This window comes from Diplotaxodon limnothrissa, linkage group LG22 (assembly GCF_057381915.1).
Source record: "Diplotaxodon limnothrissa isolate DT_005_m linkage group LG22, D_limnothrissa_male_GT1.1, whole genome shotgun sequence".
NCBI classification, from domain to species: domain Eukaryota; kingdom Metazoa; phylum Chordata; class Actinopteri; order Cichliformes; family Cichlidae; genus Diplotaxodon; species Diplotaxodon limnothrissa.
The window spans coordinates 28,365,804-28,393,457 of record NC_140616.1 but is presented as its reverse complement, the minus strand read 5'-3'; the positions used below and the strand labels follow the sequence as shown (position 1 = coordinate 28,393,457).

The following is a 27,654-nucleotide window of genomic DNA, read 5'->3' as shown; positions in this document are numbered from 1 at the left end:
GAAATTAGCTTCAATCTGATACCTACAGGAGCTCACCGTCTGCTTTGAATTAGTGGAGAAAAAATTGAAGTGACAACAGTTAAGTATTTAGACATTCGCCAAAGTTTCCTTCACTTCAATGACTGTCAGTTACACCATATGAAGTATGCTTGTTAACGAATCAGTCAGTGCTTGAATAACTTTTTTTAAAGAAAGCTTAGGGCTTATGATGTGGATAAAAGCATTATGTTACTAATTTATAGGACAATTCAAAATTTGATTAAATGACTGGAAAGACAATTGGTCTGCGCCATTCGTCTCCCTTTGAAGCGCATATTTGAAGAGTATGTGGTAAATCATCAATTATCAGTTAAACTTTTCAATGACAAAATTATGAGTGTGTGTGTGAATTTAATGTTATGCTATTTTATGTGCGATGTCCCACTCATTTGTCCAAGACAAATTTCTGTCAGGGGAGACAAAGGCTAAACTAATCTAATTTTATTGCAAGCAGTGTGGCAATAATTAACATTAATTTAAAACATTGTAACTCATCTCTCAAGCGTCTGACCATCAAACCATAAAGTGAAGGGATCACTTGATCAAAGTATAACAAAAAGTCCGTTTAACTTGAGGGACAGCAGTCTCTCCAGACAGAAAGCATAAACCAATGTGGATCCATTTCACTTATTTTGTTGTGACAAAATGTGCACTGGAGAGGCAACATCTTACTTTTTTTTTCTTTTTTTCTTTTTTAAAGAAAGAAATCGAGCCACGCTGGAGTAACATTAACTAGACTGCCACCTTACCGAACAATAGGGAGCTTTGTGAAGGGCACTGGAGGTAGCTTCAAGCCATCAGGAAGGGTGATAATCTCCATTCCACCAGGACACTTGGAGGTGTAGTTCTCCAGACTCTGGGTGACTTCTTTCTTCTCTATAAATGTAAGAGCGCATCACAGTGAAAAAAAATCCATGCCCCTAAAGCAAACTAAACATAACTCTGTCAAGGACAAGAAAGTAACAATTACAAACATGATGTGAGCACCAGTGTAGAGGACTCATCTTTGTGTCCAACATAAATTAAATGGCATCATTACTGACTTCTGAGTTATTCCCTCTCAGCACTAACAACCCCAGTCTTAAAGAAAAATTATAGTTTATAAATTGTACCATCAACACCTGCTCACCCAGCCACAGGATGTACTTCTTACAAGTGTGTCCACTAAGGGAAGACTTGGAAATATTTTATACACATCTGTGTGCCTTTAGGAGGATTAGGAGTATGTAAGGGGAGGTTCTTTGACAGGCTTTTTGTAATGGCAGATGGTCATGTTCGTAGACTCTGCTAGCCAGCAAGCAAGACAGACACCTTCTTGAAGTACCCAGGTAGTGTAGTTTGCAATGACAGCAGGATTGTTGTAAGTGGTGTGCATCATTCTGGTTAACCAAACCAAATGAAAACAAAAAGAGCCACTTAATGAAAAGACCAGTTATGATCAGAGTGAAAAAAGGAAGAAGAAAAAGGGAGAGTGGAGCAGACAATAATTATATATAATAATACATTAATGAATAATGTTACTGCATCTAGCAACAAATTGTCTTTTGCTTATATCAATAATTAACATTAGTGAACTTAACAACCAGAAGAGACTAGTATCAGCTCTGAGTGTTTATCCTTTTACTAGCAACTAACTTGGTGTTAAATATGTCATTAAATAGAATTTAACCTAAGTATCACAACAATGCTGATTGCAATAAATTTGTTAACATCACATTTCAAACAGACTATATTACAGACTTTATTAAAGGTGTATAAATTAAAAAATTAAAGATAACTTATAGATAGAAAAACATTTTATACAAGCTGTAGACTGAATAGAAATGCTAACAGGGCTTTGGAGTTGACGTCACGCCGCAATGTATTGTGGGAGCGCGACGCTATTTTCCAGGTCCACAAATCAAAACAGGTTCCTGAGTTGGAACGACGACTACAAGAAAGATGCTTAAAAGCAGCTCAAAAGAGAATGGACTGTACAGGGTGGGCCATTTATATGGATACACCGTAATAAAATGGGAATGGTTGGTGATATTAAAGTCCTGTTTGTGGCACATTAGTATATGTGAGGGGGCAAACTCCTCAAGATGGGTGGTGACCATGGTGGCCATTTAGAAGTCGGCCATCTTGGATACAACTTTTGTTTTTGTTTTTTCCATAGGAAGAGGGCCATGTGACACATCAAACTTATTGGTAATGTCACAAGAAAAACAATGGTGTGCTTGGTTTCAACGTAACTTTATTCTTTCATGAGGTTTCTCTTTGTTCACAGCCATTGACATGTCGAAGAGGTTAACACGTGAGGAGCGGATCAAAATTGTGTTGATATCTGGTGAACGCAGTAACCGGGTCATTGAAGCAGATTTCAACGCAAGACACCTTACGAAAAATTGGAACAGGACCCTCAGTTCACGCAGAAGATTTTGTTCAGTGATGAGGCAAACTTTTATGTGAATGGTGAAGTTAGCAAACAAAACCACCGCTATTGGTCTGACACTAACCCACATTGGATGGATCCCTCCAAGACTGTTGGAACAACAAAAGTGATGGTTTGGTGTGGTATATGGGGTACAATGATAGTGGGTCCATTCTTCATCAATGGAAACCTCAAGGCCACTGGATATTTGAAATTGCTACATGATGATGTGTTTCCCTCTTTATACACTGAAGCTGGTACGTTCCCTGAGTTTTTCCAGCAAGATGGTGCACCACCACATTATGGGTGCCAGGTCCGAGCATTCCTAGATGAACAGTTTCCTGGAAAGTGGATTGGTCGTCGTGGGCCAGTTGAATGGCCCCCAAGGTCTCCCGATCTGACCCACTTAGACTTTTATCTTTGGGGTCATCTGAAGGCAATTTTCTATGGTGTGAAGATTAGAGATGGACCGATCCGATATTACGTATCAGTATCGGTCAGATACTGACGTAAATTACTGGATCAGATATCGGAGAGAAATAAAAAATGTAATCCGATCCATTAAATATCAAAAAAGCACCTCACAAAACTTGCGACATGGTGTAACTCAGCCCATAACCATAGTACGTCGGAGCAGTGTGCTCACGTGATAGAGCAGCTGTGTGTATTTGCAGCCTCGCTACCAAACCGGCATTTCATCTCCAAGGAAGTGATCCCAGAGAGAAATAAAGCAAGTGTGTAAGTTCATCTCTGAATGTTTGTAAAGCATTCCCGCTTTAAGCTTAACAACCGATATATGGAGCGAGTGCCTCTTCTCTCTCCCTCCCTCTCCTGCTGCTACTTCAATCATGAAACTGCTTAATGATCAGCTGATCAGCTTTTCTGTCGCGAGTCCATCTCTCTTCTTTGTTTTTGGCCCACTTTGCACCAGAAAGAAGAAACCAGCGGCTGAACAACAGCAGCACGTTTAACCTTGATAATCTGTTGTTACCTTGATAATCACTTTAAGCATATTTGCACTGCAGAAGACATAATGTGGATTGCACAACACTGGACATTATATTCTTCATTTCCAGTTAATACTTGTACAGCTGCTGTTATTGTGTATATATTTATTTATATTTCTTCATACATTCTTATATAGTTCTATATTGTGTATTGTGTATTTTGTTGTACAGTCATTTTATTTTCAACTTTAATTTATATATTTTATCTTATTCTTTCCCAGTTAAATTTACCCTTCATTCTAATTTGTGTTGTAGAGTTATTTCCTTTTTAACCTTAATTTATATTTTATTCCTTCCTAGTAAAATTTACCCTTTTTAATTTTTCATATTTATTTCCTATCTTATTCATAGCCTTTTCCTTTTTTGTTTTCTTTAGGTCACGAGCAGTTGTCCAAGCATTTCACTACATATCGTACTGTGTATGACTGTGTACGTGACAAATAAAATTTGAATTTGAATTTGATTTTTAGAATTTATTTAATATTACTTTCTACTAGGGGTGCAACGATACTTGTATCGATATTGAATCGTTCGATACAGTGCTTTCCGTTCGGTACGCATATGTATCGAACAATACAAAATTTTTAATTTTATCAACTTTCCTTCTGACGATGCTGTCTGTGTTGGGCGCTCAGTGGATCTGCGCTCGACAGTGCAGCCTAGGCGGAGTAGTCGAACGCAGATTCACTGAGCGCAGGGCAAGCTAGCGAGACACAAGTTAAGCTCTCCTTGCAACATGGCAAATTGAACCTCCCCCACCCTCATTCAGATCTGGCCTTTGGAACTATCTTGGTCTTCATGTGAAGCATGACTCTGAAGGTAAGCGCGTCATGGACTAAAATAAAACAGTATGTTGGATGTGCCATGCAATGCTCAATTACATTGGTGGGAACTAGTGTGTTAGCGCAGTTAGCTCGTTAATGTGTTGGCCGTCCAGCCCCACGCATGGGGCGATCTGCGGTAGCTCGTTAACGGAGATTTGCCGTGTTGTGGCGTTAACGTCATTTCAACGAGATTAATGCTGACAGCACTAGTGGGAACACAACGAATATGACTGCACATTTACTCCGACATCATCCTAGTGCAAAGACAAGTGGAAGCAGACAAAAACAAGCACAGATGCTACAAACTTTACCTGAGTCATTTAGACAGCCGTTAGCACATGATTCTCCTTATGGGGACCTGATATGTTTAATATGCTGCTGAGAATATAGCCCAGAAGAAGCGTATAGTATAGCTTTTATTTTGGAAAGAGCCATTTCTCTGTAATAAACTCTCTTTTTCAAAGATGAGTGATTCCTCAATCAGATATATATATTTTTTTATTACTTTGTTGTTTCAGCAACATTAAATTTAAAAACTTTACTTTTGAATTAAAATATATATTTATAATTTTAATAAATGACAAATTAAAAAGGCATGAACATTTTCTTTTGTATCGAAAAAATATCAAACCGAACCACGAATTTTGTGTATCGTTGCACCCCTACTTTCTACACCAGGATCCCTTTCTACGTAGCTGACGGCTGGTAACTGTTCAGGGGCGGATCTAGCAAAGTATAGCCAGGGGGGCCGATAGGGCATTAACAGGGAAAAGGGGGCAGAAAGACATACTTTTCTTTCTTATTCTCATTTAAAATGTCTAGCTTTCATTAAATAATTATCTGAATCTTACACCCAAAGTTTTAATCTGATGTAAAGTGTATAGAAGTCCATTACTGTATATAGTAACTATTAAGTCCAATATACCCTAGCAAGCTATAGTACTTTTTCGTTTGGGAAGATACCATCTGTGCAGTCTGCAATTCTGTTGAAGAAAGATGTTGAATCTATTTTTTTTTTTTGAAAAATAATTTATTTCTGTGCATTTTTTTCCCCCACACTGCATCAAATTAAAGTTGATTACGTCAATTAAGAATCATGAGGTGGGGGGGGGGGGGGGGGGGGGGTTCCCTGTTTTGTTTTTTTTGCTGAGAGTTTGCAACCCTATTAGTTAGGTTGCTTACTATTTCTGCTAAGTACTCTTTAAAATACCAGAATAGGAAGGCTGGAGTAGGGCTAAAAGATCACACATATTCAATATGGCCTTGTTTCTTGGAGAGACTTCACCATATTTTCAGAATTTTCTGGTGATGTTGTGTACAGTAGATAATGGGATAATCAAAGTTTTAGCAATTTTATTTTGAGAAACATTATTTTGAGACTGTTCAACAATTTGTAAACTGGTGAACCTCTACCCATCTCTATCTATAATGAAAAACTCTGGGATGGTCTCCTTATATCCAATTATGTTCTTAATCCAAAACCAACCCGTTTAGTTGCAAAATGTTCCTCCCGCTGTTTCCTTTTACTGCCACCTACTTTTCCAGCTTTTTTTTTTATTATTTAAAATGGGAGCCTCCTGAGTGACGTGTTCCAGGCATGTCTCACTGGCAGGATTATATCTCAGCAAGCCTGTTGTTGCCTTGGTAGAAGCTAGACAAGCTAGAAGAGGTGGCCGGGGAGAGGGAGGTCTGGGCTTCTCTGCTTAGACTCCTGCCCCCGTGACCCAACCCTGGATGGATGGATGAAAAATCCATCTGAACAGTCAGATTGGCATTGACAGAAATCTCACTTATCATACAGTGAGCAACAGACTCACTGTTAAATCAGTCATTTGTCTTGTTTATGTTTTGAGAAACAATGCTAACAATAAGTTGATGCCAGACTGAATAATAGTGTTAGCCAATTAAAAAAGATGACGCAATAAAAACAGATCCGTTTAATTAAAGCCACCCAGGTGTTTTCTGTATTTGCTGTAAGACACATTCTTTTTTTTTCTGTTTTTATTTATTTATAGGCACTACAAGGAAGCAGTGAGACTAGAGCTTCAAGTAACTTTAATGATAGCGCAGACAAAAGAATTATATTCAGAGAGAGACTTATTAAATTATATAGTGAAATGAAAACTGTTGGGAAGCAACAGACACATGTGTCAACAGTTTTAGGAATAATTTAGATTTTTGTGTCTGTATTGCTAACAAAATGCCAGTAGTTACAAAAATAGCATAAGTTAAACAAGAATCTTAAAAAATAACACTACAATTTTTTTTAAGTGACAATTTCTCTAGAATAACTCACTATACAACTTTATAAGTACATACTATATAAGGTAAGCCATATTAAACTTACTTCTGCTTTAGTTTACAAAACTGTGTATGCATAGTAAACCATTTTTGCTGACAAAGAAACACTTCCTCTCTGCTTATTTACAAGATACCAACAAAGTTAAAAAAGAAACGCTGATAGCACAGATCTAAGCCAGCACCCATAGACTCAATGGCTATCCAGAAAAACAAGTGGTGCCCAACAAAATGTATATACGTCTACTTCAATATGACTAAGTAAAAATAACAATAAAGAGAATTCTGAATGGCATACATTAGCAACACAGATAATTATCAAGATACTGGTCAAGCCAATGGCTTGAGGTAACCACACACAAATGTAAATGGCATAAATGTGTTGCTTACGTTTAAGCAGGTGTATCATTATTAGGATAGGGATTTCTGTTGGTGTGTGAGACTGTAGCCTCAGGTCTATATTCTTATCCGGTAATTATGAGGCAATGCGTTTCAGGTTATTTTACAGAGTAACATGAAAATTAAGTATTAACAAATTACTTTTTCCTGGGAGTAATTAAGTACCGTACTGCAGATTGATTGCAATGTGTTGGTGATATGCCTGCATTTCTAAATTAGACAGCAATTATTTGCAAACCTTCATGAATCAGCCTTCCAACAGGAAATCTCCGTCTTAAAAATGGTCGTCACAACTTCTTGCAGTTGATCACTGACAGCAAAAAAAAAAAAAAAAAAAAAGTACTAAATGAAATCCACGGGAAACACCTAGTTTGCATGCTGTAACCTAGAAGTATGCTTTTGTTTGACCCAACATCCTGAAAATGCTGCATGTCCCCAGTTTGAATCACGGTAACGTTCTCATTCTAGTTCACTATCACTTCCTGTAACAGCACTTTGCTGTTACACATCCATAATAAGCCATGCTACATGCATAAGTCCACTATTTAAAGATTAACTACACTACAACTATTAAAGCAAATTGTGATAGTTGACAAATAATCTCAGTCCTATTCTCCAAACCCAAGGTGATATATGGAGCAAATACAGCACACCAAAGAACAAATCAAACGGTACTAAACAAATACACATTTTTGTCACTATGCAGCAGTATGAATAAAATGAAATAAATCACTGTTGCTGCTCCTTTCAGACAACTCCTGTTTGTAAACTCAAGAAGACAGGACAGTTGGTGTGGTGCATCAGTGGCCTCACTTCAGTTATTTTTGTAGTTTAGTGTATTTGTAATTCACAGAAAGTTCCATTTGTCAAAGATCCTTGCATGCACTGAACAACTTTAGAAACATAACTATTATTGACTTACTAAACTTGATAATGATATACAAGTAGTAAAGTTTATGCCTAAATATAAACAGTTACTGCTGTACCCATGCACCCATTTCAGTGTTCTGGGTGTTAATTATGCATGTGAATACAGCTGGCTAATTCAATTTAAATTCTCAAAACAAACTTCAGGATGACTGTAACAGAACACGTGTTCAGAGAATCTGATGCAGGCAATCACATCTGAATGTCAATCTGCCCTTTGAATTAATGATGCAAGTCTGCAAACTCAAGAAAAGAATATCAATGCACCAGTTCAGGAACTGATACGAAGCATTTTTGCCAAGGCAATTTCACTGGTCACTGAAATTTAACAAGGAAAACATTGCATCATTGTTCATCGTGATTCACCCACTCTCTTGAAATAGTAATACGACTTACCCAAAAACTCTCTTTCAGATTTTCCAAAGTCCTGGATGCCACACAGTTAGGAAGCCATACAAACACCAGTGCCACCAAGCACCAGTAATGCCTAACATTCAATGCAATTATCACATTGTTGTTCATCAGACTGCCAGTTGGGTAAAATGAAATAACATGTCAAATTAGGCACATAATGGAAGTACAAGTGCGTGCCCATATTTAAACTTCTTAATCAATCAAAAGAAATAACAAGCAAGTGAACTCAGTGACAACAATAGTGTCCTTTGCTCTACACGTTTGCACTTAAAAACAACACACCGATTTAAAGGCATGATTCAATAGAGGGCTCTTTACTGCAAATTACGAAGAGACAACTAAGTAGTGAGGGAATTTCTTACTACAAACTCTCCGTCCCAAGAAACAGCAGCCATAATCTAAAGGTTCTCAGATCTTTTTAACGTTATGAACCTAGAGCTGTGCGATATGACCAAAAATCACATATCCCGATATAAAACATCCATCGTCCCGATAACGATATAAATCACAAAAATTTAACATTTTCTGTAAATTCTGTGAATCTCGGCTAGCAGAAGTGTGTCCAGCTGGGCGTCGTGTACCTGGAGTTGAGTGTTTTAACCGATGCCTGAAACTACACATTTTTAGACATAGGTTGCAACGGCCGTCGTTTTCTTTGTGAGTATTTATTACACAGCGTGCTGCGGGGAAACGTCTGTTCTAACGTTTGAGTCTAAGGTTTATTTTTTAGCACCTGGCGGCTCTTTTTTGCTTCTCATCCGTAAACACTCTGCATACTCTTTCATGTGTTTTTATATCGTCATCTGATATATATCGTTATATCGAACAGCCCTATACGAACACCTATGTGAGTTACATATAAATGGAAAAACAAACATCCCCAGTCTATTAACATTGGGGAACTGGGAACTTTCACAGTACTGTACATTAATGAATTTTTGGTTTAAGCGAACACAAATGACAAGCTTTTGCTGACCAGCAAACTGTTTTCCACTTTGCCTCAGTTTTTTTTTTTTAAATGCCATGGCAAAAAAGATGCTAAAGCATTAGCAGCTCTGCTAGCTAAACAGCTGAACCAGTCAAACACAGGAGAACAAGTTTTCACTTCATTTCAAAAGGGAGAGACAGTATAACACTTATTAAACTGTCAAAGCTTCCCATCCAATAAATAAATACATAAAGCAGGCAGCGTACACAATAGCAGCTGAGGGCAATGCCAGCTCCATAGCATACAGCTGGATGCTTCACACTTGGTATTGCTTGCCCTTGTAAAGGCAGGATGTGTGAAATGGGTGCCATGTCTTTCTTGATACATATGCCAACATGTTTGTCATGAGAAGACACGGCAACAGAAGAAAGACATCACACTACTGAAAAATAAAGTAAAGCTTTTTACTGGCCGTTTTAGAAGTTTGGACAGGGGAGACAGATGCTTTTATAACTTTGAATGAATCCAATTGGTTTAATTTATCACTCTGTCCAGTTTCACTACATTTAAAAGTACAGTTTAGTGACTTTGATGATGATGATGCACCGAACATGTGCTCAGGAATCAAACTTGGAGTGAGAACATTGTAAACTGCTGTCCTATTATGACATATGTGCACACATCAAAAGGGACTTATTTCACAAGACCTCGCTTCTTCCTGGTACTTTTAATATCACACTGCTGACGGGAGTAAAGGCAATCAAAGGGAGGGCACCAAAACTCCACCCGACAGCGCTCTGAGCCCAAAAAGTTACAAAGTAAATATGAAATGGTATTTTAGTGCAGCAGAAAGCACTGCTGAAGAACTCGGCTTACAAGGTCACTTTCTTCAGGGAGAAAATACCCGCTCACGTCTTGTGATACAACAACAAAGTAGTAATTACATCACACGGCTTTTCTGCCCTTTGATGTGTGTAAAGCTGTAGACTGACATTTTTTTTTCCAGCAGAGCTGTTTCTAAGAAGGCTTGTCCCAGCAACACCCTAGGCAGAGCTGCAGAAGTCCCTTTGCTAACATTTAATATTTTATACTGTGAGTCTGCTTCATCTTGTTCCCACCTCATCTCCCTTATTCTCCCTCCCACCATCAATTCTCATAGTAGCCAACCAGGGATTACGCTGGCCTCTTTTGTGTGGCCAGTGAAGAGTCTGGCTTGCACAGCTTCATCTCCTGGCTGCTGCCGCAGGATTTCTGGTCAGAGCACAATGTTGCATTTCCGCCAAGAAAAAGCTGGCTTTGTGTATCACATACTATTAAAACTCGTGGTATAACGCTGCAATCACCAGGGGACAGGTTGGCTGCGTCTAGATTTCTTTTTTTTCTTTTTTTTTTTTAAAGGCAGGGCATGAAGCTGAAAAGCACCACACAGGTTTTCAATACTGCAATGAAACATTAGTTTGTTCTGCTCAATTTCAAGTTTCCTCCTGACTGTGTTTTGTGAGCTGACCTTGATCAGACAGGAAATCCAGCATGGTCTGCAGCAGGAAGGACAGGTGGCGCACAGACAGGGCCGGGTTGCCCATGCGACGGGAGGCGTAAACCAGTTCATGCAGGAGGCGCATCTGTACAGCAGCCCAGCCTCTGTGGGTACCTGGGGGAGAGGGAGAGAGATGACAAAATAAAAGTCAGATTTACAAAGCTCATTGCTGACATCTAATGTTATGCAGATATCAAATCAGATTAGTCCACATGCATCAGAGACATATTCTGCCTGACGCAGATCAGCTAAATCTTTGTTGTCCCATGTCAAACACTCACATTATCATCTCCCATATTGTTTTCAAATTGTATTGAGATCTTTATGCTGATATCTGCCAGCACGGTGTTGAGTTTTATTATGCTGATGCTAATTCGTTAATCTTTATCTTTTAACACATTTCCCACCCTGTCTGTATAAGCTCTTTGTAAACATATTCCATAAGATCTCTCCCCGTTACTCAATAAAAGCTGTTTCTCAATCTTTGGATGATCAGCTTTAAACACAAAAGGTAAATGTCATAAAGTCAGCTAGAGTTAGGTCATAACACTGAATCATTTTGTTGGAATAATATCAAACATATCTTGTTATCATATGCCTGTTGAAATTAGGGATTTCACTGGCTATAACTCAATCAATTCATTTTCTCCCGTTGTCCAACTCGGGATTGTGGTTTGGATGGAGGAGTATACCAGGAGGACAGTACACCCTGGACTGGTCGGCAGTCTATCAAAGGGTGAACACATAAAGACAGAAAAACCACATTCAGACTTGGGGCCACTTTAGAATCACCTATTAACCTAGCATGCATGTCTTTGGACAATGCACATGTTTTTTTGTTTCTAACGCATTAAATCTGAATTTCCCCCTCATATTTTTCCACCTGCTAAGAGGTGCCATGATGAAGAGATAATCAGGGTTATTCACTTCGAGAAAACTTCAGTCACAGGAAACAAAAGACCAAAAAGCAAGAAATATTCAATGAATATTGTTAGAAATATATTTTTTAAGTTCTTTAAGTTCTTTTTTTTTTCCAAGTTCTTTTTTCATAAACCCGTAAAGGCTCGTTTTGGGTAATAATCAGAAAGACAGAGAAAAACATGCCTGTGTGTATATGTACAGTGGAGCATCTACCAGTCAGTCAGCAACTGGGGAAGCACAAGAACAACTACACCAACATCTGACAACCAATCATCCAAACAAACTTTAACTCAGCGTTACACTTCCTCGTGTCCCAGAAATACACCTGCCAAGTTTCAAGCAGATTAGTCAGTTGTCGAGATACATGATGAACAGATGGTCACGCTGACCTACTGAGATGTCTGGAATAATTAGTAATTAGCACTCATTTTGAGCCAAATTCCTCCAACTCTGATCTGATCACAAACGTCTTGTACAAGCACAAAATTAGCTTAAACTAATTCGCTGAGGCCATCAATTCAAAGTATTCATGTGTAAACTTTGGCTTGCTAACTTAGCTGCCGGTGTTTTGTTTCTGCAGAGCACCACAAGACATCTTAATAGCATTCTATCTTGACACCAACAGTTACATAAGGCCCTCAGCCCCCCACGAGATGCCCTGCTCCACTCCCAGCTGTCTACTGTTGACTCACTGAGTGGGAAAGAAAAACTAGAGGGTAGATGCACTGGAGAGGCTGTGGGGGCCAGAGGGAAGGAAGGAGGATATTTGGTAAACACTGATGTTTCCTCGGCTTAAATACCACTTCCAGTAACATCAAATCGTGCCCATGACGCTTTTTACTTATCAGCATTTTTCTACCACGGCTGTTATTCATCCTGACTTCTTCTGCCATCTGAAAAAACTGCAAATGCCATTCCTTCATAAGGGATTTTTTTCTGTCATGAAAACTGCACCCACTAAGCAGTCTAAAAATAGCTGACTTCCACCTGTCTGCCAAAAAACGGCGCTTATCTGGAGGACAGTAATCCAAAGGACACTTCGGATTTTCTGAGCATGTCGCTCTCGCTCAAACATGAAAAACGTGTTCATTTGTGGTATTTTCAGTGCTGAACTGGAGGTGTCTGGCAATCCAATTAACACACCACCAAGATAATGAGTGTGGTGCCACGGCCAAGCAGTCACACTGTCATGCAGTAAACCTGACTCAAAAGGCACTGTACCCTCGAGCTGCCTCAGATCTACTGTGTAGGGTGATGAGATGGCACATAGAGCCATTGTTCTCCTCAATTATAAGCATCCAAATTATTACAAACAGAGAGAACTCCAAAAATTCATTCAACAGAATGACAACAGAGCAGCAAGAGGACAAAAGATGACAGAAAAATGCAGTGTCCCCATTACTGCCAGCAGAAAGGCGTGGTGAGAAAGGGCATATGAACCACTTACAAAACCATTTGCTCCACTGTGTCTCTGGGCACAGCAGCCTTATTGCAATGCACTATTGATCCCCATTTTCTTTCTTTTTTGAACTTGCAACTCTACTGTATTGCCTTATAAACTCTCATCTGATCCCTTCTGCTAAAAGGCTTACTTCCATCATTTCCTACTTTCCCATCAGCCTTGTGGGAATTGGTACGTCAGCTGGGAGAGTAGAGCTAGAATATGTAACGGTACTTCAACAAATCCGGCATCCAATCTGTGTGTTCAGCCGTCAGCCATTGCAGCAGTGGCAAATCGTCTTGAGGTGGTGATATCTACTCAAAGTTATGCGAGGCCAGAGCGTAATCAAACATACTAACGAAGACACTTGTGTTATGTTATGAATAGCCAAATTATTGCATGTTACATTTTAAGCAATGCCACTTTTAGTTACCAGGCAGCAACCAGTGGGACACAAAAATGATCAGAATTGCTGAACTTGCCCTTTCCACCGTGTTTGTGCTATCGGTGGTTTTAGGAGGATTTTGATGAAACCGTCTTTGATGAAATTATCTGATAAATAATATAGCCTGCAGCGTGATAGGACTAATCCAAAAAGTTCTAATACACTTCACTACTCCCAAAAGTTTTAGGACTTACTACTTTAGTATTAGTTCGATACTTAAAACAAATTATAGATATCCATGTCCTACTACATTTGTTGCATGCATTTATTCATTGTATAAAAGGATTACGTCATTAATATCATTAGAAGCCCATGCTGCATCACGATCAATAAATTAATCTTAAATGTTACAGTAGGCAGCTGCACACTACCATAGACTTTGTATAAAACATAAAGTGCCCTCCATAATTTGAACTACGATAGCTCTTTTAGATGTTTTCTGACAAAGTTATTATTAATAATAATCTGTGTAACCACTGGTTTGCAGCTTGTTGTAGAGTGTTCTTGAGTTGGCAAGTTGTTATGAATTTGTTTTTCTTTACCACAGAAATGTTTCTGTCATCATGCACTTCTTTTTTAGCCTTTCTTGCTTTTTGTTGTTGCCAAGCTGAGCAGTACATAAAATCTTTTCTCTCTCATTCATTCTCTTTCCCCCTCTGATGGTTTTTCAGCCTAATGATCGCTCCCTCACTTGCACCAACATCCCTTTGGGCCTCATATTTTCAAATTGTATTAAAATTACAGTGAAAAGTTATAAAATACAAATTCAAGCCTTTGAATCAACTTCAGCTGTTATGCCTGCTTCATTTGTCATGAAATAACACGGCAGAAGGCATCACCTGGCCATGAAACTGTTTATCAACTGTTTATCTTTTAACAGTTGATATTTTTTATAACGCTAATTAAATTAAAGCTCCAAGTCTGCACGTCAATCACATATTGATTGTTTGATTTACAATATACTGTGATGATGTACCGAGGCAAAACTACAAAAATTATCTAGCTCTGAAACAAACACGGAAGTGCATTTGATTGTTTACACTGGCCAGCAGGGGGCGACTCCTCCAATTGTAAGTCCATTGGTATTAACATCTACTGGCAACCAGCCTTCAGCCGTCCTTGTCAGTGGCCTCAGTTTAAATACTAAGTAAATGAGTTTTGGGTCTCAGTCATGAAAAATGGTGTTATTTTCCTAATTATAGAACCCATTAATGTCCAAAAGGACCATTTCAAAGTGACAACTGCCCCTTGATTGTTATATGTGTGGTTTGAAAAAGCAAAGATGCGAAAACACTCAGATCCAGGATGCAAGACAAGGTTTTGCAAACCAATGTATTACTCTTTTTTTTTAAATTCCCAGTGATGAAGTATCACCATATCACTGTATCACTATGTACACTGTTATATAGTAGTTTTTGAATACAGTGGATTTTATCTACTGTTCTTCTCCAAGACTTGTTTAGGAAGCTTATATGTTGAACTGTGTAAAATGATTATATTTTAAGTGAAGTGCCCTTATAGAATAATGCTATTATTTATACATTTTAACTGACTCCCAAGATATGCGCTGCAGTTCTACCTGTATTAGTGAGTTAGAATAATGAAATAGGGATTGTTCTCATGTTTTCTGTTTGTGTTTTATTTTTCAATGATTTGCTCTACCACCAAAGAAACCATCTACTTTTACCTCTAACAAAAGCCAAACAGTAAACTTTATATCTGATATGTGATCAAAGAAAGGGAGGAGAGAGAGAATAGCTAGATTGTACAGACAGGACTCTGGCAAGGGTTTTAACCACTTCAGATGTTTAAATTCATCGTGCAGCATCATCGAGCAGGTGTCTGATCTGTCCCAGATTGATTCTGCACCAACAGATGGTATGGCCCCCACAGAGCTTGGATCTTAACATCATGGAGTCAGTGTGGGATTACATGCAGTGACAGAATTGACAGAACTGAAAAAGTCTAAATCCACAAAAGAATTGGGGCAAGTTCTCCAAAATGACTGCCACAAGTTATTTTTAAAAAGCTCATTTTTGAAGGCTCCCCGCAAATCGCTACCTTATCGTGGTGGAAGGGTTTGTGCATCCCAGGAATCACAGGAGCTATGTTGTCAGGGGGCTTTAGTCCTGGGTGAGGGACCAGACAAAGAGTAATTCAGAAAACCACTATGAGTAAAAGATCAAGCGAACAGTTCACCCTCCATGGGACAGGGTTCACCCTGGACCAAGGCCCAGGGTGGGTGCCCTTAGTTCATGGAGCCTGGTGGGGCACAGCCCCAAAAAAGGACATGGGACCACCCTCCTGTAGGGCCACCACCTGCAGGAAGCGCTCTAGGCATCAATGTGTATTATTTTATGTTGCATTAACCCTTTAAAGCCGGTCTGAGCGGGCACGCTCCGTTTTACGTAACTATTTTTAAATCCCGGTAGCACTGCAAACACATAAGGTAGCACAATAATTTTATGAAACCGGAGGAGTTGTACTTACATCTTATGCCATCAGCTTGTCCTCGGTCACAGTTTCCTTCCACATATAGCTTTGCAAAAACTGCATAAAAAGCACTTGCAGCAACAAAAACATAATATTCCAGAAACACGCTTTGCCGATTCGATCAGCTGTTCGTAACACTTCCTACGTCCATCAGCGCGAACTATCGCATGTCCGCCATGACCTGCCCGAAACCGGAAGTGACGTCATTTTGCGGAAATGTAGTTTTTTACCATCAGGACCTTATGAGCCTATACTGGTGTTTTTAAAAGTTATGTTTGACTTTATGACTTTCTGTGTCATTTCTGGGATGCTGAGGACTCATATTGCACTGCTGGAAATAGTTTATTTTGATGCATATGCTGGGTTTTTTTGCAAATTTGCACTATAATATTTATTTTCGTTTTTCCTGCAGTAGATAAAAATTGGTGTATTTCAAAAATAAAACTATGAAGACACTCAAATTAAATTTCCTGTGGTGGGAAACTAGTTTGTGCAACTTTTTTGTATTTACAGTTTTGAGGGATAAGCCTCTTAAATTTCTCTAACTAGAAATATATGTTAAAAAAACAAAATTTTAAATTTTTTTGTAGTTTATTGCTCTTTTTGCAATTTATGTAATTACTATGCACTTAATGCAGACATATCATTAAAATTTGGGCTATAATGGTTGTATTGATGTATATCAACTTGAAATGCTCCTAAAAATGGCACTACAACATGTACAAATATAATATAAGCTCTGTCGGACTTGGTTCTATGGTAGGTCTTAAAGGGTTAAATACTGTATTTAAACATAACATACTGTATTGAAACTACTTGGAACTTTTTTTAAATATGAAGATAAAAATGAGGTATTTGAAAATCAAGATTATGTAGTAAGTTTATGAGTCTAAAAGAAGAAGGAATGAAAAATAGCAAGCAAACCTGTTCTCAGCAAAACATTTCCAAGTCACAAATGTCTGACAGCACTGTAGGATAAATGTGTGCCAAAACCACCTTTTTAATTCTTTAACTGAAAGCTTATTAAACCAGACACTTAGTGAAATGTGAATTGTAACTGTTCTATTGTGGTGCGAGTGCTTTGGTCCACCCATTTCACTGTGAAATTTGCCTCTACATGGAATCCTTTTTTCCCCCTCCTCATGCAACTCTATAGTGCTCGCCTGATTGGGTCTGAAGAGAGCCGCTTTGGTCAAAGTCCCTTGTTATGGGCTAGACAGAAGAATACAGATGAAGTGCAGATCGAGTCCAGCTCTCCTCCAGACCACTTTAATTACAATTTGCTGAAATGTTATCATCGACTTCTGTCCAATGCTGTCTACTGCAGCTCAAAGGACAAGCATTTGACCTAAAAGATGCAGCTTGTTTGTGCATTTACAAAGGAAAAAAGGCCCAAGATTAACAGCTTATCAGAGCAAAATCCGCTCTCGCCACAACTCTTGAATACCAATCACAACAAGAATACCGATGTCCCTGAACATTTCTGTGCGCTGTTTTCTTTTGAATGGACGGTGCTTGCTACTGAGAGGCTGTAGCATGCAAGGGTCAAGAGTCTGCAAGAGTACAAGGCCGTACAGAGTAGTCTACAAGAGCTCAGGTCAGGTATCACCCATGACTCTCTTTGAACAAAGGGTTGGTTTGAATGCAGAACACCCTGAAAGAGTGCTTGTGAAAAGACAGCAAAGCTGGTAATGAAACGAAGGCTCTTCATCAGCTTAATCCATTAAATATGTTGACACTGTTGTTAATCACACACTGTGAATCCTGTGAGAGGGCACAGCATTCAGAGTTTGAGAAGACTGATTCACAGAGAATTACTCCTTTTCACTGATATAAAATCAGCACTTCAGCCTTGCAACCCTTAAAAAAGAAAAACTAAATCCAACTATAGCCGTTCACAAACATCAACTCCCCGTTACCCTTCCTCCCATGGAGCACCTAACACTTCAGACACACTTCTCACTCCTGGAGATCTTCTGTCTGGTTTAGGAGAGGGTGCTGCCAGGACAGAGTGTACAGGAGGCATTAAACGTGGAACCCCGTCGCTCACTAGGAGCAAGATTTACAGTGCACACCAACTCAAAATCCTCTTTAGGTGTTAAAAATCTGTATTTACTACAGAGAAGCAGTGTCAGCTTGCAATTGAAAGACATGGACAAAAGTATTTTTGCAGCTTGCTTTATTTCATATGTTATTTATAGGAATTAAGAGTCCAAAACTGGGGAGGAGATGAATCACACCACCATGATTTACGATTTAAATCTGTGCCGATCAATTTACTGCTACTGTGCTAAAATCAACACTGTTAAAAGCCTGTTTTATTTTGCACCTGATGTGGTCATGACAGTGCTGTTAGGAGTGTTAATTTATTTGTAATGAGAGGGGAAGAGTTTATCAGAATGAGTGCATAATTGGCAAAGGTGGATGGCTGTGAGCACAGTGTCAGAGCACTGGCTCCATCATGTAACTCTTCAGTGAGTCCTCCCTCCGCATGTTTAGAGCCTCCACAGTAAAACTGCTATTTTTATGAAACAGAATAGAGCTGGACTGAATTTAGCACCACAGTAAATGCGTTATTGCAGGGAGTGAATAAATGAGCTTTCGGGTTACAATCGAGGGGTGCTGTGGAATTACTGTGTCACATGCCACATGACGCAATGTCAAAATCAGTGCAGGACACCCAGCAAGTAAGCATAAAAACACCTTAAGTCTCACTCTCATTACTGTTATTGTTTACCATTTTCTTTTTTTCAGTAGCAAGATGAATAATTAAAAATAGCTGCATCCATAATATGAGGTAAGTAGTTAGAGATATGTTTGGAGGCTGGACAAGAATGGCCCGTAGGTTTTTGTTTGTTTGTTCTTGAAACAAACAATGTGAATTGTTATGCCCACATATTATTCAGCCACCATGTGACCAAGCCTACCTTTGCTGAAGTCTTTAGGATCGAGTGACAGGCTGTACCCAGGTAACGTCTCCAACAGCAGCTTGTAGCAGGCCCTCCAGCCAGGCTCTGGGATGGTGGGAGCTACACACTGCATGGCAGCGACACGCTTGAAAAAAGCTGATTTTCGATGGAATCCAATCAATTCATAGAGCTCAGACAGGATACTGTAGCGCTGGATCTTCTCTTCCTCCGACAGCTGTGGAGAGAGAAACACCATTATGCCTTCCTGCACTGGAAAATTCACTTTTTAAAATCACCTCATCTTATCAATCAATACATATGCATGCTTTGATATTCAGAGGCACGAGGGAGGTAAATTATGGTGAGATCACCTTGTTTAAAAGTGTTCTTGTGACATCACGGCCACTTTGTAAGCCAATCACAGGTCAGGTAGATATATAATTTATCAAACACAGATTTCTGTTGGGGCATCTTTTTATCAGTGTCTTCTAATGTACCAAGAGGGCAGCATTAATATTCCAAACCCATTGATGAAAGATGATGAAAAGACGACTTTGCCTGACATTAAAACACTGAGATTTAGTTAAAAGTGAAATGCTGTCTGCCCAGCTCATTGGAAAGAAAAAAAAAAAAAAAAAAAGGGGGGGGGGGGGGGGGGGGGGGAGGTTACTAAATTTGGTTACAAATTGTTTACAGCATGAACTTACCATCTCAATGACACTGCTCTTAGATCTATGTTTGTATTGGATCTAGAGAGTCCTGCAGCTATACAGATGTTTTTTAAGATTAATGATGTCATGGTTTCATTTATTAATAAACGGGCATTGTGTCTGTTGTCTTATAAGTTACTTAATTTAAAGCTCATAATCAGCTCTTTTACACTATTTGTTACCCGTATATTTTCGTCAGCTCTTTCTCATCATTTCCTTAGTTCTGGCTCTTCCTCTTTACCTCGAGCCTCATCTCCTGATCTGAGGTCATCTATCTGACAAAAACATGCATATAAGATCCCTATTTATTCCTGATATTGTCACAATTACGTATTGTCAAGAAACTACTCATGAAATCGTTCTGTCTGTAGAAAGCTGACAACAAGCGGCTAAACAGCAGCAGCTGGCTATAAGATAACATTTTGACAGCTAACGTTACGGTGCAAGCGTCCTAAAAATGATCAACACATTGACTATAGTCATCACATTGTTTATTTGCCAAGCATCCAAGTCAAGCAATTTTAGATCCACTTCAAAGAAAGTTTACTAACACCAGCTAATGGCTGCAAAGGCAGCAGTGCTTAACCACAGAAGAGTTCAGGTTATCCTCAACAACTCAGTATCACTTCCAGACGGAAGTAAGCTTCACTGACTCCTCGACTCCTATCACTCCTTTCAGTTTTACACCCTCCTCTAGATTAAATAGACGTGAACACCCAGCATACCGACAGGTGACTGACAGCCTACACTCACTATGGAAGAACTGTGCTGCAGTTTTTGAAGCGAGTCTGGGGTAAAAATTTATTATTTAATTGACAGATATCAGGTTTTTTATTCAAGATTTACCACTTAGTGTTGAGATTTTTTTTAACATGTTAAAACATTTTTGTGAATATCTTGATGCATTCTCAATCATCCAGGAAAGTAAATCTCCAAAAGTTGATTCTGTTCATCTGGACGTAGCGTTTTGTGGGGGAAACGTTTCGTCACTCATCCAAGTGACTTCTTCAGTCTCAGCTGACTGCAGGTTTCCCCAACCTTAGAAACAGTACATTTGCATAATGACTGAAACCAGCCCACTGAAGGAACAATGGGCTGGGAGATCAGTTCCTTAATCTTAATTATACAAATTCTCATGACCATTGATCAACAACCTGTTTATAAGATTGGGGAAACCTGCAGTCAGCTGAGACTGAAGAAGTCACTTGGATAAGTGCCAAAAGATTTCTCCCACAAAACGCTACGTCAGATGAACAGAATCCACTTTTGGTGATTTTTGTGAATAAAAACGTTTCTATACACAAATACGCCAGCTGTAATTCATAACAGATGTGAGCCATCTAAATTTGACATTTTTAATCCCTCCTGACTGACCAAAATGTGATTGTCCTACAGGGGCCACCATAGCTAGGATTGTGCTCTAGAAATGGGAGGGATATGAACACTAGATAAAGTTGACTGCAATCTACTGACATCTAGTGGTGAGATTTTACACACTGTGACTTTAACATGTCTTTCCAACATCAACCAAATGAAAAGAAAATCACGTCATTTAAAAAGTTGTTCCATTAAATGGTTTTGGAAGTTTGACGCTAAATAAAAATTGTTAAGAACACTTTCATCACACTGAACAATAATAACAATGACACAGGAGGAAAATTTCAATGACAAATGCAAAAAAAAAACAAACCCCAAAAAACCCCAAAAAACAAAAAACAGAAAAACTGAAGCATTTTCACACAACAGGAGAACAAAAAACTGTGAATCAGTGTACTCGTAGGTGTCCTGGAAGAACTTCACTGACTCAAAGTCTTATGAGCAAAAAATTCTGACACAAAAATAAATGTATTAATCTAATGATAAAGAGCTAAGACCAAAAAAACATACTCCGAGGGCACAATATGGTGCAAGCAAGGCCCATTTTAGAGTGTCTTTTTGCTAAAGGTCCTGTGATTTAACTGTCCACCACAGAGCCAGTGGACATATTAATCATCCCGTGCGGCTGGGAAAGCTTTTATTTCCCGGTCAGATGGCGTACCTGTCCCAGGTTGATGTAAACGGCATTCTGCAGGAAATCGGAAGCCTCTCTGGCCCTCTTCTGAATAGCCAGCACCCTGACTGCTTTCACACAGGCCTCCAGCTCGATGACACCTGCGTTCTTGTACTGCGAAAGATAAGAGGAGGAGCAAGGGGCAGGAGGAGGCTCGGTGTTAATGAATAATGAACAGTCGATCAGAGTCGCCTTGAGTTTTACAATCCACCACATAATCAGGGAGAATGTTCTCTCATTAACATATGACCGTATTCATCAATCAACGCGGATGTGGGAAGATGGAGCAGTGTGATAACTCGGATCTCCTATTGTTCTACGTTCAGGAATTCCCAACCATTACTCAGTTTCTGCTGAAAAAGCTGAGCAGTTGCTGCTGGTTTGCCCCCTTTTCCCCCTCTTTTCTTCTCTTCTCAAACCTCACCGTCCCTCAACTTCCTTCCACTTCCACCCTCATTGTCTCCTTATTAAAATTCAATTAATATCTGAATGGCTCTGTGTTGAGATGTAATTTAATTCTGAATGAACTAGTTACAGGTAAAAGGGCTGAAAGAAGGTCAGTGCAAAGAGGCAATTATAATAATGAAGATAAAGAGCAGGATTGCTTCCGAATAGTTTGGAAGCATAATGAGCCTATTCGGCTTCCCCTAAGCATTAAAGATACTTTAATAGTATTCTTGGTGACTTTGTACAGGGTCCAAGTACATTGTGCTATAAATGGAACCTGTACAATAACTTTTCTGTGTGCAGGAGTGCATTATTGCTGACTAATAAGCTTCTAGTCCTACTATCTACACATGCCCCCATGCTTGCCCCCATGCAGCTTCAGTATAGCAATAATAACAAACAGCTGCTGTCAGCATGCACAAGTCCTTAACAACTCAAACAAAATAAAATACTGCCCCCTGCTGAAATCAATAAATATTACTACACAGCTTACGACGCTTACGTTTCTGCTTACCAGCGCTTTTGGTTTTGTGTGAGCATTAGTCTAAAGACTGAATGGCTGTATTTAAAAATACCCTTTATTTTCTCTAATCTGATTCCCTATTCAAGTCAAAAACACAACCCATTAACCTGGAGCTCTGCGGCTTGTACTATGAAGCAAGATCGGGATACTCAGCATATCTTTTTTAAACTGGCTTCAATTACCCTTCACTTAACCACTATTCACAAGAAGGTGCTTATCAACTCTGTAAGTTAAACCAGGGTTAACCACATAATTAAGACTGAGGTTTTGCAGCATGTAACCAATCACAAACAAGCACTGGTCTACTGGCAACAGAGCAGATCATTTCACAAACAATAACAGAACTACAGGATAGGAAAAATATGAGGTTAAACTCGTAATATACACCATCAACATGACAGCTACTACAGCCAAGCAGCACTGTCAGGAAAGCGCTGTATGTAGCTGTAGTATTAACTGCATCAGTTAATGTAAATACTAGTAACTATAAAACCAGGAGGGAAATCTGGCAAAAATATGCTGACCACATAATCTAATGGACTTATCAGTGTAAATAACCAATCATTACAGCACTGGGAGGTCCTGCTATAATAACTAATTAAATGAGCGAGCTGTTAGATGTATTCTTTCAGCACGTAAGAGAGTTTTTGCCCTATTCTTTCCACTGCAGGCCTGATGGCATTAAAACTGGCTGAGAGAGAGTACACAACAGATAAACAACAGAATTCAAAGCAGTTGCAGGCTGACTTGCAAATTTCATATAAAATCAACATGCACAAGGCTTTAGTGCTCTCTGTTTTAGGATTACGTTGCTTTATAACTCTAGAACAAAGAAATAACTTTAGAAATGTCTGCAGTCAGCAAGAAAAAAAAACAGAGGGGAGACAAAAGTTTTAGTTAGAGAAGTGATCAGGCAGTAGGTGGTGGTTTTGCATGCACTGACCCCTTACTCATCCTCATATGACAATGCACCATGACGAAGTAGTTTGATACAGTGAAACCACAGGATAAAACACGAGGTTATCTTGCCAAGTGTCCAACGCTGCTTCTTAGCACAAACCTCTAGATGGTCACTCATCTCATTTTTACCAAGTCTAATATCAAGAGAACAGCCTCAATAAAGATAAACTAAAGCACCTTTGGAGAACAAGTGCAGCCCCAGGCAGGACCTGCTGCTTATCATGTACAATTAAAGGAGAATAAATGCTCTTAATCTGCAGAGGGTGTTTTGATCTAAAGAACAAGGCTGCCATTAGTACTTTGTCTTGCTGTTTCAATAGCTAAAAATCTCTCTTTAGGACCTCCCTACTGCATTTGTGGCTCTCTGCTAGGAATCTAATTTTCCTCTATTCTGTAGGCATTTCTGTAGGGTTCATCAAGTTTAAGATGTTAAAACCACATATCAACAATCTAATATTACATCATTCTTAGCAGTACTGTAAAAGTACAGTGGAAAAATCACAGGATTATATGAGCTATTGATGGAAAAGTGCCTGGTTGCATGACACTGACCTTATGTTACTAAATATAGGCTGTCATATATTAACTGTTCCTCTACGTTCCTCACTAAAAGCCGCCATGTGTGCTGTCAATCTCATCGTCCTCCATGCTGGGAAACAACATGTGGCCCAAAATGTTCTCCAGACTTTCAGAATCAATGGCATGAAGCCTCCGGAAGTATCCAACAGAAAGGCAGAGATCACAGAAATGCTGATTTGCATGGGACTAATCACTGTCACAGGGCTTCTGTGCTCTGGTCTGAGAGCAGAAGGAGACACAAATTCCTGTGAGGGTTGCATCAATAAGAGCGTCCAGCATAAAGATCAGTGCCAAACAAAAATTTGCAGATCCATCAGCTGTGGCAACTGCTTACAAAAAAAAAAAAAAAAAAAACGGAGCAGCTAGAAAGAAGCTCATCTTGTCCTTGTTTAGTCCCCTGAAGACTCTTATTGAAAATGTATGGCCTGCCTGTTAGTGTTTGAATATATTGTTAAGGAATTCATTGGGAAATTTTGAATGACAATTAAGCTTTACTGTAATCATCTGTACAGCAATTTTAAAATAGTTCATGTTTAAGATCCAACTAAAAATCAAGCAAAATAATTATTATCCTCAAGCCAACCCAACAACAACCACACTGGTTGGGACCTGGTTTAACAGCCGTGTACACTTCGGGCAGTACCTTTCCATAGTAGGAGATGGCCTCTTTGTACTTCTCGATAATGTCCTCAGGACTCAGGCAGTTCTTTGCTCGTCCAATCTCAGTGCTGGTGTCCGCACTAATGCCGTTGGTTGTGAGGGCTCCTACAGTCAAAACAGGACAGCATAAGATTGGTACAGGAAAGAAACAGAGAAGACGGCGCATCACTCTGGTCTGCTACTAAAGGAAAGGAAGGAGAAACAGAGTGAACAAAGGAAGAAGAGAAAACTCTTTGAAGGAACAGTACTGGACACCCCGTCAACACAAATACTTTCAAATATATCACATAACACAGACCACGTTACAGTAATGGATTGAAATATTGTTGAAAACCCACAGGGTGATGAACCAAATGTATTTATCCCATTTTTCCGATTTAAAAGAACTAAAACATGAAGGGGTAAAATTAACAATAAGATATAAACACAGCCACAGGTAAACTTACCTGTTAGTCTTTAAATGAAAGTGCAGACGGCCTCTCTAAGCCAAATCTGATTAGAATACACACTGACCTGTGTGTGTGACTGTGATGCTGTCACAATGTATACGATGTGATGCTGACCAAATGATATTTGCATCATGAAGGGGCAATGATTGTACAGTGCAACACACTGTGTAATTTTTTAGTTAGCGAAGATACAAATATACACAAAATATAATAGAAAATATTTGCTAATATAGTGACAGATTCAGCAACAGTGAGCGTTTAATAAGCAGGAAGTCTGCACGACTGGTGTTTGACTGCCCCCCGCTGGAGCAACAACAGTCTTCAAAGAGAAATATTCTAGTAAGCAATTTCTTTAAATCATTTTGATAGGTTTCAATTATTTTTCTTTCATAATCAAGAGTAAGATGTATGCTGGTATTATTAATGGGTCAATAAATAAGGAATGGAAGCAACTGAGAGAGGTCATTTAAAGATCTGGTGACTGAAAGTGAGGCTGTGAGGAGAAAAAAAAAAAAAAAATGGTGAAACCAAACCAACAGAGGAGAACATCTGTCACAGGAGGGAGAAGTACATCGGGTGATTTGTGAAACAAACTATATAAATCAAGGTGGTGACGGTGAAGGATGAAGAGTGATATAAAAACAGATGCAAACGAGGGCACGTGTGATCACGAGCAAGCAGGCAAATTGTTGTCCAGAAGAGCTAAGTTGGTTATACATTCCATACCTGGATCAATGAGAACCTCCTGAGCCCCTACAGACAGAGAGAGAGAATGCAGATTCACTCCATGATGCAGGGAGCAATGTTAGCAGTGTTAGTCCCAACAATTTGCAAAAATGGCTGCTGCTGGTTTGCCATGAAACACTGAGCATGTAGCTGTATTATTGACACTGCTCATTCATCGGCCAATCAACATCCTATTAAGTGATGACAAGCAATTTTGAGCTCAATAAGGTGTGGTGAATAAAGCTTTGTGTTAAGCTTCCAAACATTTACACTGCTGCAGCTGCTGCCACTCTGGCTCATTGATATACTACACCGCTATACACACACTATAGTAGTATTTTAACTCTATATTAAACTACATAAGAGCGCCATACATGTTACATTTTATGCATAGTAGTACTTATAATATGTAATACAAAGTGGTTGTAACTATATGGAGGTTGATTAAATTTCATTAAAACCATGTGCGAAACAGAGCATGTGCAACGGTACTAAAAAAGTTGTGTACTTACACAACTTAAAGTAATAAACAAATAGTATATTTTACTCTTCGTGAATTAGGCCAAATGTGTAAAATCTGCAAACATGAGGAGGCACTGGTGCAAAAGTAACTGAGGGAGGGAGGCAGTATAATGCCTTCATAAAGTGCTGCATTTGAAGCGCAACACCTGCTCAAAATCTCATTTCATTTCATTCTCCTCATCACAATAAACAAACTGTTTGTTTAACAAACAAACTGTATTCACTGGCTTTTAATACAGTGTGAGAGTTATTTGATGCTAATATTATAAGTTATTTGGTACTAGTTATTTTGTAGTTCTGTACAGAACTTTGGTCAACGCTGCTGCTGTAATGAAATGTGCTATAAAAATAAAACAAACTTCAACTTATTATTAATGCAACCAATAAACCCAAACTGATCATCTTCAAAAAATGAAGAAATATATCTGAATAAAACTGAAAAGAAGAACTCTACTTTTGACAAATTCGGAAAACAAAATATTTAAGTAGTACAAAACCTAGAATAATTCTGGGCCATACTGTACATATCAGGGCCGCACGCTTATGCTCAAAATGATAATCATGATTACTTACAACATTGACATTTTGATGATTTCTCAGGATTAATCAATCATTTTATTGCCAAAAACAAAACATATTAACGCCAATGTAGTGTGAAATTATTTGCGTCAAAATAAATGTATTCCACCTTATCAACAAAAAAATACATACAAAAAAAATCATCACCAAACTAACACAAAATTAAATCAGCGCGGGGTACGACTTTCATTCTTACGGGCGATCGTGGCTCAACAGTTGGGAGTTCGCCTTGTAATCGGAAGGTTGCCGGTTCGAGCCCCGGCTCAGACAGTCTTGGTCATTGTGTCCTTAGGCAAGACACTTCACCTACTGGTGGTGGTCAGAGGGTGCGGTGGCGTCAGTGTCCGGCAGCCTCGCCTCTGTCAGTGCGCCCCAGGGTGGCTGTGGCTACAATGTAGCTGCCATCACCAGTGTGTGAATGTGTGTGTGAATGGGTGGATGACTGGATATGTAA

General features: G+C 39.0%; 1 protein-coding gene across 2 annotated transcripts in view; it reads right to left on the bottom strand.

Annotated features, from left to right (window-relative positions):
* Positions 1–27,654, bottom strand: part of trappc9 (trafficking protein particle complex subunit 9) — a 236,757-nt gene that overhangs the window by 197,589 nt on the left and 11,514 nt on the right. Inside the window, exons 6-11 of one of the 2 annotated variants that reach the window (XM_085346339.1) lie at positions 26,100–26,126; positions 24,908–25,029; positions 21,744–21,869; positions 19,014–19,230; positions 10,757–10,900; positions 789–915 (exon numbers count right to left, since the gene is read on the bottom strand). In XM_085346339.1, coding sequence (XP_085202465.1) covers positions 789–915; positions 10,757–10,900; positions 19,014–19,230; positions 21,744–21,869; positions 24,908–25,029; positions 26,100–26,126 — 763 coding nt within the window. The remainder of the gene's footprint in view (positions 1–788; positions 916–10,756; positions 10,901–19,013; positions 19,231–21,743; positions 21,870–24,907; positions 25,030–26,099; positions 26,127–27,654) is intronic. The other variant, XM_085346340.1, reaches the window with a different exon arrangement.